At 52.1% G+C, this 12649-nt stretch overlaps 3 protein-coding genes across 3 annotated transcripts; all 3 read left to right on the top strand.

Moving 5' to 3' along the window:
* Positions 1–459: 459 nt before the first annotated feature.
* Positions 460–7044, top strand: B0T23DRAFT_435031 (P-loop containing nucleoside triphosphate hydrolase protein; the record flags this gene model as incomplete). Its single annotated transcript, XM_062840520.1, has 6 exons — positions 460–1008; positions 1436–1474; positions 1747–2352; positions 2620–5325; positions 5381–5588; positions 5777–7044. 6 exons carry the CDS (start codon positions 460–462, stop codon positions 6622–6624), a joined length of 4956 nt encoding a protein of 1651 aa, XP_062697403.1. The 3' UTR covers positions 6625–7044.
* A 1125-nt stretch (positions 7045–8169) lies between these two features.
* On the top strand, positions 8170–9154 carry B0T23DRAFT_392347 (uncharacterized protein; the record flags this gene model as incomplete). The annotated part of the gene is made up of 4 exons (XM_062837998.1): positions 8170–8214; positions 8520–8540; positions 8682–8768; positions 8894–9154. 4 exons carry the CDS (start codon positions 8170–8172, stop codon positions 9152–9154), a joined length of 414 nt encoding a protein of 137 aa, XP_062697404.1.
* Positions 9155–9545: 391 nt separating this feature from the next.
* B0T23DRAFT_435039 (uncharacterized protein) lies at positions 9546–11746 on the top strand (the record flags this gene model as incomplete). Its single annotated transcript, XM_062840521.1, has 4 exons — positions 9546–10507; positions 10551–10642; positions 10687–11288; positions 11358–11746. The coding sequence occupies exons 1-4, from the start codon at positions 9911–9913 to the stop codon at positions 11744–11746; spliced, it is 1680 nt and encodes a 559-aa protein (XP_062697405.1). The 5' UTR covers positions 9546–9910.
* Positions 11747–12649: the final 903 nt, after the last annotated feature.

Genomic DNA, 12649 nt, shown 5'->3' on the forward strand with positions numbered 1-12649 from the left:
AAGCTTCCACGAGTCCCGTCGTCTCATGCGCGTCAGGAATCACTTCCGTTCAATTCCTACCTACCTACAGGTATCCCGTCTACCTCTAGTCTACTGTACCTAGGTTGTCACCCGGGCACTGTCCTTAATTCTACCTCTAGACTAGTCAACGTCGCGTCTCTTTCTCCGAACTATTCTCGGCTGTCGCGTCCCCCTCCTCCCTTCACAGTAACCCAAATCCTCCGCGCAACATCTTCGAGGCCGCCACATTGTATACCGCTCCAGTTCTCACGCTGGTACATATCTCCGCAACACATGTATTAACGGTTGGCCAATTTCACACTGTCCTCAGCAAGTTGCTAATCCCTCTAACTTTGGGCGCATACAGACAGGACAGAAACCCCCCCTGGTCACTTATCTGGTGCTGGCCAAAGCACTTCTCGCCCGCTATCAACGACGATCCCATGTCTTCCAGACGACATGGCAAACAACGATAACGCCCACCCAAGCTCCGAAGACGAGCTGTTCGTGTCAACGGCAACGGAGCCCATGGCGTATACCTTTCAATCTGATCTCTCTGAAGACGAGATTGAGATTGCTACCGCACAGCCAGCGCCCAAACCAATATCACCGGCCGCATCTGTCGCCGATCGGTCCAGGGCGTTTCCTGACTCCGATGCTGCCATACCGGACCCTCAGCGCTTGATTCCTTCCCCCGCGGTGGCTGAAGATGACGACCCTGCTTTGTTCCTCGAGCAAGCCGCGGCAGCTCTCGCCGCAGTGACGAAAGCAGACACCTCGACCAAACCCAAGAAGCGAGAGTCGGAGTCACTAGCAAGTTGGCGTGGAAGTGTCAATGCTTTGGCGAACGGGGTAACAGACCACAATATAGCTGGCACTAGGCGTGTCGACATCGAGGTTGCTTTGCCCTGGCTCCCCCCATCGGAGCGAGCAGCATTTACCTACGTTGAGGTTGAGGATTCGGATGAGGGGACCAAACACTATGATACCCGTAGGCGAAGGAACAAGGTAAGCGATACCTGTTTGGCGCGATACTACCCCATTTTTCGATCGTACACGAAGAAGATGAAAGCAATGACTAGTGGCATGCTGGTGGGACATACCCTTGGACTCTGCGATGGAAGACTGGAGTTGTAAGGACCTGCTGCCGGGGAAACAGGTCTGTTTGTTTGCCCGCGCAGATCTCCTCTTTCTTCGCTGGACTATGTGTCCGAGTGGCACCTTCTCCCACCTGGGCTTAGAAAACCTCACCTAGGCTTGGGTTCTGGAGCTTTGTAGGGTCGGCTGGAAATTACAATTTCAGATCGAACTGTCGTCGGTTGTCGTCTACACTTGGGCAACAAACACTCTTACCTCCTCCTTGACTCAAAAACCCCCCCGCCTCCTGATTCACACTATTTCTCTCACTCCCTACCATTTCTTACACTTGGACCAGAAATTGTCAGGTCTTCATTATCGCGACCACATCTTGATCGTTGAATACTCTTTAAACCCCTCATCTTCCTGACCACGTTACGAGCTTCGTTCAAGATACTGCTTTGCAGCCCAGGAAGCAGTATGGTAAGATCTCACTCAAAGATCACATCGCTTGGACGTTCTCACCATGACATCCACCACCTTTTTGGAGTCTCAGGGCGTTTTTGGTCCCGCTCCGGTTTTGCTTTGCCTGGGGCCAGGAATTTCACTCCCGCCTCAAGTCCTACTCATCCATCGTCGCTCACTTTTGCTGACACTTAATTTGCACAGCCCGCTTACGATGATTACCGGTTCGATGACGAACTCGAGGGGCTCGGCCTGCGCAAGCGAAAGAGACGGTATGAAGACGACGAAGAACTCTACGAGGAAAACTCCGATGATGATTACGGTGGTCGTCACTCGCTTCATGACTATGGCTTTGTCAACGGTGCCAAGCGCAGCACGCGTACCAGCGCCCGCGCTTCTAGTGAAAGAAGCATAGCCTATGAAAGTGGCACAGAATCGCGAGCGTTGAGGCCCCGCTCAGCGAAGAAATACCGAGATCATGACAGGGACGAACTCCAAAACTCGGACGATGACGATGGTTTTTTCGTTGTCACCTCCGACATCATCAAGACCAGAGGCAGGAAAAAACGGAAATCTACTGCGAAGCTCAAGAGGTCAATGGGAGACGGCGATTCAGATATCGAGTTCGAGTCGAAGCGGCGTTCCTCTCGAGCCAACAAATCCAAGAAAAGCATGAAGGAGATTTTCGACGACGATGATGACGACGACATTTTCTATGTTCAGGACACAAAACCCACAGCACCCCGGATTGCCAGCGTCCGAGAGGTCTTCAAGCCGGCCCCGGTGGACTTTAAGGATGCCCACCGTCCGGTATGTGACAGCTGTGGGTACCCTGAAGGTAATCCCAATAAGGGAGCCATGGTTTACTGTCAAGGCTGTTCCAACTCTTACCACAAGATATGTCTTGGCACTCGCAATACCCGCGAGCAGCGGGTCACCAAAGTCGACACGGACTCTTTTGTCATGCAATGTCGGTTCTGCGTCGGCTCCTACACCAAGAAGGACCATCGTGCTCCAAAGTATGATACTTGCCAGTGCTGTCATCAAGCTAACCCGTCCTGTGCTCCCTTCTCTGAGAAGAAAACACCCAAACAAGAAGAAAAGCTGCGCGAGGAAAACGATGGAGTAGATCCGATTACGCTGGTAGATCCGAAACTGGTCAACAATCCTCAAAATGTCTTGTTTCGTTGCAGCAAATGCCATAGAGGCTGGCATTATGAACACTTGCCTCACCCTAACGATACCCGTGATCCAGCAATCAGCGATCCTCTCAATCTGCGCAATCACCGTCTCCAAGAGTATCAAACGACGTGGCGATGCAAAGAGTGCATTGATACGGAGGACCTCAAGATTGATAAGGTGGTGGCGTGGAGACCAACTCATACTAAGCCCAGCCAATACGTCAGAGGTCAGACCATCCTCAACTTCAAGGAGGATGAAATCGAGTACTTGGTCAAGTGGGAGAACAAGTCCTATGCGCATTGCGTCTGGATGCCAGGTCCATGGATTTACGGTGTCAGCAAGGGAAACATGCGTCTTTCTTTTATCAAGAGGGCCCTCGGAGAGGGCATGGAAGACCAGGCAAGTAGGGATGAGCCTGCTGACGCACTCCTCAAATGGACTGAAAAAGATGCCATTCACGACTCATGGTTGACCCCCGATATCATCCTCGATGTGCAATATGCTGCCAAGTCGATCGAAGACACAAAGAAGTACAAGGCAATGTCGCTTGCCGACAGGATGGAGTACGATTTGAGCCGGATCTTTCACGTGGTTAAGATCTTCGTCAAATTTGAAGGGTTGGGCTACGATGACGCTGTCTGGGACACTCCACCTCCTGCGGACTCTTCCATGTATGACGCCTATCTTGAGGCCTATCGGGAATATCTGAACGGCAAGCACTTCAAGTCAGAGCCATGGCGTAATCAGAAGGAACGTATTGAAGCCTTCAGGCAGATGGAGTTCAACGGTGCCATTGAGGTCAAAAAACAACCGCCCGGACTTACTCGTGGCAAGCTGATGACCTATCAGCTTGAGGGTCTCAACTGGATGCTCTACAATTTCCGCCATGACCGCAGCGTTATTCTTGCCGATGAAATGGGTCTTGGAAAGACTGTTCAGGTGGTTGCTTTGCTCTCCAGCATGATCCAGGATAACCCCAAAATCTGGCCATTCTTGATTGTTGTTCCCAACGCAACGTGCGCCAACTGGCGTCGTGAAATCAAGAAATGGGCCCCTGATCTTCGGGTAGTGGCCTACTACGGCGGGCGGGTTTCCCAAACTTTGGCTCTTCAATATGAGCTGTTTCCGGGTGGGACTAAGGACATGAAGGCGCACGTTGTCATCATGTCTTACGACTCCATCAAAGACACTGACACTCGTAGTCGGTTCAGCTCCGTCAAATGGGCTGGTCTTATCGTTGACGAGGCGCAAGCACTGAAGAATGACGAGAACAGTCTTTACAAAGCACTCTCAGTCATGAATATCCCCTTCAAGCTTCTGCTCACGGGCACACCGTTGCAGAACAATAAGCGAGAGCTTTTCAATCTCTTGCAGTTTATTGACCCGAAGCTAAAAGCGGAGGAACTTGACGAGGAATTCAAGGATATCACCAAGGAAAATCTTCCGAAGCTTCATGAGCTGATCAGGCCATACTTCCTTCGGCGTACCAAGGCCATGGTACTCACCTTCCTGCCGCCGATGGCCCAGATCATTTTACCAGTGAGCATGACGGTCTTGCAGGAAAAGCTCTGCAAGTCGATCATGGAGCGCAATCCCCAGCTCATCCGCGCGATTTTCTCCGCCAACGGAAAGCTGAAGTCACAGGACCGTGGCTCGTTGAGCAACATTCTCATGCAGCTTCGCAAGTGTCTTTGCCATCCCTTCGTCTACAGTCAGTCGATCGAAGATCGGAACTTGTCACCAGAAGTCACCAAGCGAAACCTTATCGAGGCCTCCTCCAAGCTTCTGTTGCTTGAAGTCATGCTACCTAAACTGAGGGAGCGTGGACACAGAGTTTTGATATTCAGTCAGTTCCTCGACCAGTTGACAATCCTTGAAGACTTCCTCGCGGGTATGGACCTTCCGTATCAACGACTTGATGGAAGTCAATCTAGTATGGAAAAGCAGAAAAGGATCGATGCCTTCAATGCACCGGACTCCCAATTATTCTGCATGCTGCTGTCAACCCGTGCTGGTGGTGTCGGTATCAACCTTGCGACTGCCGACACTGTCATTATCCTCGATCCCGATTGGAATCCGCATCAGGATATCCAGGCGCTTTCGAGAGCTCATCGTATCGGTCAACAGAAGAAAGTGCTCTGCTTCCAGCTCATGACCGTCGACTCTGCCGAGGAGAAGATTCTGCAGATTGGTCGTAAAAAGATGGCTCTTGATCATCTGCTGATTGAGACCATGGACGACAAGGAAGGCGAGGCTGCTAATGATGTGGAGACGGTGCTTAAACACGGAGCTGCTGCTTTGTTTGGCGAGGGACGCAAGAAGGACAGAATCGTATATGATGAAGCGGCAATCGATAAGCTTCTCGATCGTTCAGCCAAGGAAGAAACGAAGCAAGATGGCGACAAGTCTGCCGAGTCTGCTTTTGCTTTTGCCCGCGTTTGGGCACAAGATGAGGGAGGGCTGAAGGATGACGTGGAGACGGAACAAAAAGCATTAACCATGAGTGTTTGGGACCAGATTCTTCAGCAACGAGAAGAAGAGGCACGCCTCGAAAGGGAGAAGGAACTGCAGGCCTTGGGACGAGGTGGCCGACGACGTGGAGTAGGTGGTATCAGTTTAGCGATGTGCTTTCTTGACCGTGCTAACCCTTGAGTAGACGGCGAACTACCGCGGACCCAAGTTCGAGTTTGAAGAAGGTCAGGAAGGAGGTGAGAGTGACCGTGGTGACCAGGACGGTGACTTCATGGGCGGTGATGATAGCGATGGGGAAACAACCGGTAATGAGAATGGGAACAGCCCCCACGGTGAGTTCTTACCCAACGGAGGCAGCTCACGCAAGTCACAGGCAAGGAATGCGCAACAAGGTACGAAAACTAAAACCCCAACCAAAAACAAGACGAAAGCTCCAGTGGTCGCAGCCTCAAGGAGGAACACACCGGCCACTTCAGCCAAAGCTTCTACCCCCAAGTCTAGAGCTAGTCGGCAAAAGAAGCCACCTCTTCAATCATCTTCTTCGTCTTCAACAAGCAAGACACCCCGCTCACGTAAACAGCAGACGCCCAAGACAGTTCGGACCCCCGGCACCCCCAGCAAACCCGCTCGAGGCAAGGCTCCCAAAACCAACTCGTCGTCCAAATTGCGCCCGCTCCCGGACCAGCAGCCCCAAACCCAAAAGGCCGCCCACCTAAGCCCCCCCGACCTAGCAGCCACAACCAAGAAGTCCACCGAATTGCCGATTTCAACACCCCCCAAGGTCAAATCCCCGCTTCCGGCGGCCTTGCCATGCCCTCCCATGCCATCGGCGGTGACCTTGCCGTTCACCCCAGGCCCGTCCCTTCCACTCACCGACCAAACGGCAACCCCAACGGGGCATCCAAACTAACCTCCAACACCCCTATTCTCGTCCCCAGACCAGGAGCCGGAGTTGGAACTGGAGCCAGAATTCGGCCACCATCTCTTAACGGTCTTCCCAATCTGAACCCTAACCGACAGCCTAACAACCTCCCCTCAGACGTCAATAAACAGCCCAAACCCGGTATTCTCTGGTCTAACCAAGGCCCACCCGTACCGCCAGGTGTTCCGCACACTTCCTGCTTCGTCTGCGGCTTCGTACACCCTCCTACGTGGATGTGTCCCGAGATGAGCCAAGAGGTTCCTCTTCGGCTGGCGCTGGATAATCTTAGGCTCATACCACACCAGACTCCGGAGAGAATGGAAATTAAGCGTAAATTCTTGCTCGAGATGTTGAGGGTGGTGCAGCAGAGGAAGGAAGAAGCTATAAGGGCAAAACAGCGGCAGCAGTCGGGTCAACAGACTCAGGAGGGTCAGCTGAGCCAGCAGGGCCAGCAGGGCCAGCAGAGGCAAGGAGGACAAGAACCACCGCAGGTTCCTCCGTCATAGTGAAGGCGACTGGCTGGCTTACCCGTGATACCTTTGGGGCGATGAATGGATTAAAGGGATGGGTTGGTTATTGTTGGTTGGATTGTCTGAGTTATGACTTGTAGTTACTCAACCACTCTTATATTCGGCTTTGCTTTTCTCTTGCTTGCTATCTGCTGCCTATTTCACTGAGTGAATGAGCCAGGTGGTTTGTGATGACCGCGGCTTGCTCAACCTCTCAGGTATGGATGAAAAGTTCTAGAAGGGTATGGGAAAATCAGATGATGCTTGCTTGTTTGGGCTTTGCTCGATGGTGTTGAGAGGGGAAGAATCATACCTATGATGCTCACCATCAAACAACAAGCGCCATGTAGCCAGTAATAAAGCAGGATAACCATGGGATGCATAGTGTTGAGAAATGAGTGTGCTTGCCTCATCAAACTCGAGCGATGCGTGATGGTGTGTACCTCTGCTGCCATCACCTCAAATGTCTCGAACAGATTTCTCTTAAGGATGCCTTCCAAGCAAGGCAGCCAGCTCTTGACTCCTCATCGGATGAGTCTGCATTTCGGCACGACGAGAATCAAGTAATGAGAGACCCAACTTCCCCCGTTAGCATAGCAACATACCTTTCCAAAAAAAAAAAACAAAAAAAAAAAACCCTTTGCCCGTCCAATCGATGAGCGTCATGCTTGTCGCTACACTCTCCGTCTGTCTTGTTCGCGCACATGTCCCCTTCCCCAAACTTCGATAGGGTCATGGACAGTCTGTATGAGATAATCAGCGAGTATGGTTGTCATTCTTTGCACCCATCAGCTCATCCGCTGGGCTAAAAAAAAAAAAAAAAAAAAAAAAAAAAAAAAAAAAAAAAAAAAGTCAATGATCAGTTAGGCGGCAGTTAAAAATCAGTGGACACAGAGCAGTGTTATTCCCTTACTAATAGCTGGAAGATTGCGTCGAGAGAGACAGAAACTCGAAGCAATGCTGACTTTTTCTGACAGCTGAATAAGTGTACAAGCTAAAGAACACCCCCGATGAGTCGTTACCGAAAGATGGCGGTTATTGTGTGCCTACCTGATTGTCAATATCAGCAATTCCGAACTTTTCACCGGACAACAACGCTGGAGGTTTGTGCTACTCCAAGCCCAATGGGAGTCCTTGTCTCTCCATATTAATGACCATGGGCACAAACATCAGGCAGCCGGGCCTCATGGGAGAGAGATCCAAAGAGCGTGTCCCACCTTCTGAGGAAGATTGGTTCGTCGCTCATCATCGCCATGGCGTTGTGGCTTTCCCCTGTTTGTCACGTGGAGTTAGAACATGGAAAGATGCAAGTTCCCGCAGAAAGTAGCCTCCATACTTCCCGTTGATGTTGCTTCTTTAGGGTCTTCCGTTTGTTCGCATACTTTTTTTTTTCTTTCTTTTTTTCCGGGCTCTTGGCGCTATTGCAGACCTCACAGCCCATGTCGCTTTGCCTCTCTTGTCCCTGTGCCGTTCAGAATTAGGGCGTGAAGGAGAGATAATAAAGAACACCACATAAAGCGGCAATATAGAGTAGGTACAACAATGGTCCATGCTGTCGACATTGCTGCGGCTCGTTTGTGTGGTATGGTACGGCAGATATTGAAGATCACACGAGTGTAGGAGTACACGAGTACCAACGGGAAGAGGGAGGAAATGCGACACAGGCTAACGTAAACGAGTGTCGACAAAACCACAACACATTCTGATAATCCCTAGGTAGGTACCTTCCGCAACACTGTAATTGCGTTGGGCGGAAGGAAGCCACGGAACAAGGTTGCCGTCTTCCCAAAAGAACACCTGGTCCTGTGGAGCGAAACAGCTGGGATATCTAGAATCACTCTCCTTGTTGCCATAATATCGACACCTTGACGCTATACAGTATATTGGAATAGCGTTGGAGGGTTGAGTTCGAGGTGCGTCGAAAGGTTTACTCGGAGGTTTTTGGCTTCACTGCTACCTGTCCTTGGTCAAGGTCAGGCCAAATCTGTCACCTTCATAGACGGATTCTTCTCATCTTCAACTCAACTTGGCTGCTACCACACTGCTCTTCATAGGTAGACCTGCTTACCGATGATTCACAAGCCACATCGTTCTGTTGTACGTCCAGTCCGGCGGCCACTTTGTGCTACTCAGGAAAGCATGTATGTACCAGTGTCACATCCCCCGTGGCCCCCTTAGCTTCGCCGCATCCGCAAAATGCAAGCCAACATCACTGCAATCATCAAGCATCTATCCGCACATCTACCTAGCCTCTAACCAATCCCAGGGAAGCGGACCTGTGCCTAACTACCGTACCCAACCACACTACTCGAACGCAACATCAACGACACTTCAGGACGACGACTGGGCAAGCCCTGTAGACGGAAGGCGGAAAGGCAGACAGGGTAGAAAAAAAGGTAGTCCGTCACTCAACGTCCTTTTCACCACCCCGCTTCACCATCTGTTTCTTGGAGATCCACCCCCAGAGTGTCTAGATGCCTTGATTGCGGCTCCCAACCTTTGCTCTTTGCTTCCCGGTCGCCTATGATATACCTCCTCATGTCCCTGGCTCGGGCTGCCAGGTCATTCTTCCCCGGCTACTGCTTGCCACACACCTTCAACGGCTTGCTGCTCGCCATCCGCCATTTGGCTCCAGTTTTTCTTCGTTCGAGACGCAGCTCCGCAGATAAATAGGCGGTATAAATATTGTGACGGATACCCCGGATCTTCCAACGTTCACCCAGGTCCCTCGTTTGCTGGGAATCAAGGGGTGGCCAGCTTGATGCCACTGGGCTGTTGACATCGTTGATGGTACGTGTTTTCATTTTGTTCACGCTCTTTGCTAAGCGTTTCTCTGCTTTGCTTCCGTCTTCAGTGGCGGTCAAACCCATGTGACACTCACAGTTGCGGATTCAGCGTCATGCTAATCATCCCATCAGTGTTTCCTGTATCGTTCACATCCTTGATCCGGTCCGCTATCAAACCCTACTGCTTTCCCCTCTTAGACTCGGCATGGATGGATTAGCCAAACACGACTATTACTCCGCTGCTACTAATATTCCTCTCAACACCCACCAAGCTGAGTCCGACTCAATCTCTGGATCAACATTTGCAGTGCCCGAACTAGCTCAAAGCTCCAGCTTCTCAACACCTAGAACCCCGAATTTTCAGCTTTTTCTTTCTAGCACTCTGGTGCTTCAGAGTGTTCTTTGTGGTCACAGCTAGAACGGTTCATCCACTCACGCGTTATTATAGAGCTGGCTGATTCTTTTCACAATCCCTTCCTTTCAGGCCTTCAGTTATCATGGAGCCAAACCAGAACTCTCCAGTCAGCGAGATCCCAAAGCCCCATTCGCCTATCGCCATCAAGAGAAGGGATCTCAACATGCACTGGAGACTCCAAAGAGGGTTGCCTGCCTCCCCAATGAGCATGGACTTTGCCCCGACTCCTCCCAGAAATCAGTCCGCAACAGAGGCTGCTAAGTCAGAGGAGTCCAGCCCGGAATGGGAACAATCTCGTCAAACTGCCGTCGTTACCACTAAGTCTTCTCCCAGAGTAGACACTGTCGTCTCTCACGTCCCCTTTACGCAGAACACGCGGTACTTTCTCGAAAGGCAAAGACTTCAGCAAGAAGAGGAGGAGAGAGCGCAACAGGCTCGCCGGAACACGCGGCCGCAATATCCCCATCAGTTTTACGCCTACGCCTACGACCGCGGAAACGGCCGCTACACGAGACTGGTCCCAGCGGATATGCTTCCTCCACTCGTGGGTGTGCCCGCCTACGAGTCGGACATCTCTCGTCTGTTCGTTCTTGAGCTTCCCCAGGCCTTGGATGCCGACGAGCGCAACACCAACGTGGAACCGGTTCAGACTCAGGTGGCGCGGAGTGACGCCGTTCAGGTATGTAGAAATCTACGATACAGCCCCAACAGTGTTACAACAGTTAGTTCCGGCCAGCAAAAGAATGTTGTACTCAATCCATATGAGACACACCCTCACATCACACCCAAACAAAGCTGGGTATACGACTGACAAGTTGATTTACCGCAGTCGCAGATCGACTCAATCGTCTTGGCCAGCCACAGTCCTGCAGCTAATACGAGCCTCACTCACCAGGCCACCGCAACCGCCTACCTGACCCCCCCTCCTCTTCACGGCCAAGGCCCCAAGCGAGCCAAGATTTTCTGCGACAAGTGGGTGCACGAGGGTACCTGTGCCTTCACCCAGCAGGGCTGCAAGTACAAGCATGAGATGCCCTATGACAGGGCTACTCAGCACATGCTCGGTCTGTTCCACGGCTTGCCTGCTTGGTACAAGCGGCAGCAAGCCGAGCTGATGAGGCAGAGACAGCAGCTGGTCAGCAACGATGAGTCGAGCACCAGCAAGGGACCCATCGATCTGACCGCGCTCCGTGGCGCTCCCCATCGTCGTCGGTCTCTGACTACGGCTTCTGGAAGTCCGATCTCGCGCAGAGGCTCGGCTGATCAAGGGTCGGCATCTGGTAGTGGGGGTGAGGCGATGGGGGTGGGAGGTCAGGCTCACGCCGCCACGAACAGCATGGGAGCAAAGAGCTTCGGAGGCGGTGGTTATCAGCGTGAGAAAAGCTCGAGTCCTCGGGAGTTGAACAACTGGCGTCCGAGTGTTGGAGGTGGCTCTTCAGGACCCTCTCCAATCCCTACCGGTAAGCCAAATGAGATTCGTGAATCGTGTCACTTGCTTTCCGTGACTAACAAAGACGCTCCTCCCACAGGCCCCCAGATCCTAAGCCAAGGCCCCTGCCGCTTCGGTCCCATCGGACAACCCGCCCAACCTCAACCTCGCGACCCTCGCGGCAATCCCAGCATTATCAACAGCTATCGCCGCATCGATGCTCCTCCCGGCTTTCCCCCCCATCCTCACTCCTACCGCCTCCTTCCAACCACCACGACCCCCGACAGCTCCGATAACGAGGGCAAGGAGGAGGGCGGCCCCCTGGGAGGGGGAGGAGCTCGAGTCCAGGTCCAGGCCCAGGTACACCAGCAGCAGCAGCAGCAGCAGGCCGAAGGCGGCGGTGGCGGCATAGCAGCTCAGTGGATGGGATCGGCTTACGAGGATGGGGAGAATTTCTGGAAGTGGTCTCGGGACACTAACCAGGAGTAGTTTCCCCTGTGAGTTGCTTCCATTGGTACACAGCTGGACAACAAGAACGATGGCACGCTGGCTGGCTGGCTGTCTGGTGTTGCCTGGGTAACCGTTAAACCCCCCGGTTTAGACAGCGGCAATGACAACAACAAGGCTAGTCGGAGAAGGTAGAGTTATGGATAAGGGAGGACACTCACCCCTTTTCGGGCGGTTTACAACTTGAAGGGTTGTCCATGTACTCTGGTAAAATGATGCAACTAACCTACCTTTCGACCGGGTATTATTCGCTTTTTCCCCGAGACTGGATCCATGTGGCCAACAAGTTCAAGCCCACGACCATGGCCGCCAACGAGCGACCAGCCACTTGGCCAGTCGCGGCGATTTCTGCTTTGGGACGTGATATATGCGAAGCATTTTTTTTTGATCTTGTTTTCCTTTATCGTTTGGGGCATGGCCGTTAAGTATGGATAATTGGTTTGGAAATCTGGGAGAATTAGTTTATACAAGTTCACATGGGGAATGGGGGATAACTGAAGGAAACCTCGAGACAGAATGTGATGTGTGGTGCAGAAGCAAGAGATACAGGCGTGGTGAGATCCCTGGGCCTTAGATAATCCCTCAATACTCGCTTGGGGTGAAACTCCCTGGACGCTCGCTCAGGGTGTTCTGAAGATTGGTCTAAGAGTCGTTGGTCTTATCACTTTTTTGATGAGTGAGCCAGCTTCAAAGGGGGGGGGGGGGTGATTATTCCCTGCCGTGCGTGGAAGATGATATGAAATGTATAGCGCTCGCTCATGTTGCATGATCCAGCGGGGGTGTGCTTTCAGCTGTGGTGTTATGTGTGATCATGACTCAGGAGCGCTAGAAAGCCCAGAATGACAATCACGCGTGACGTTGAAGTATCGTGAGACTGAAGCCTGG

This window comes from Neurospora hispaniola (genome assembly GCF_033458365.1).
Source record: "Neurospora hispaniola strain FGSC 10403 chromosome Unknown B0T23scaffold_1, whole genome shotgun sequence".
Classification (NCBI taxonomy): domain Eukaryota; kingdom Fungi; phylum Ascomycota; class Sordariomycetes; order Sordariales; family Sordariaceae; genus Neurospora; species Neurospora hispaniola.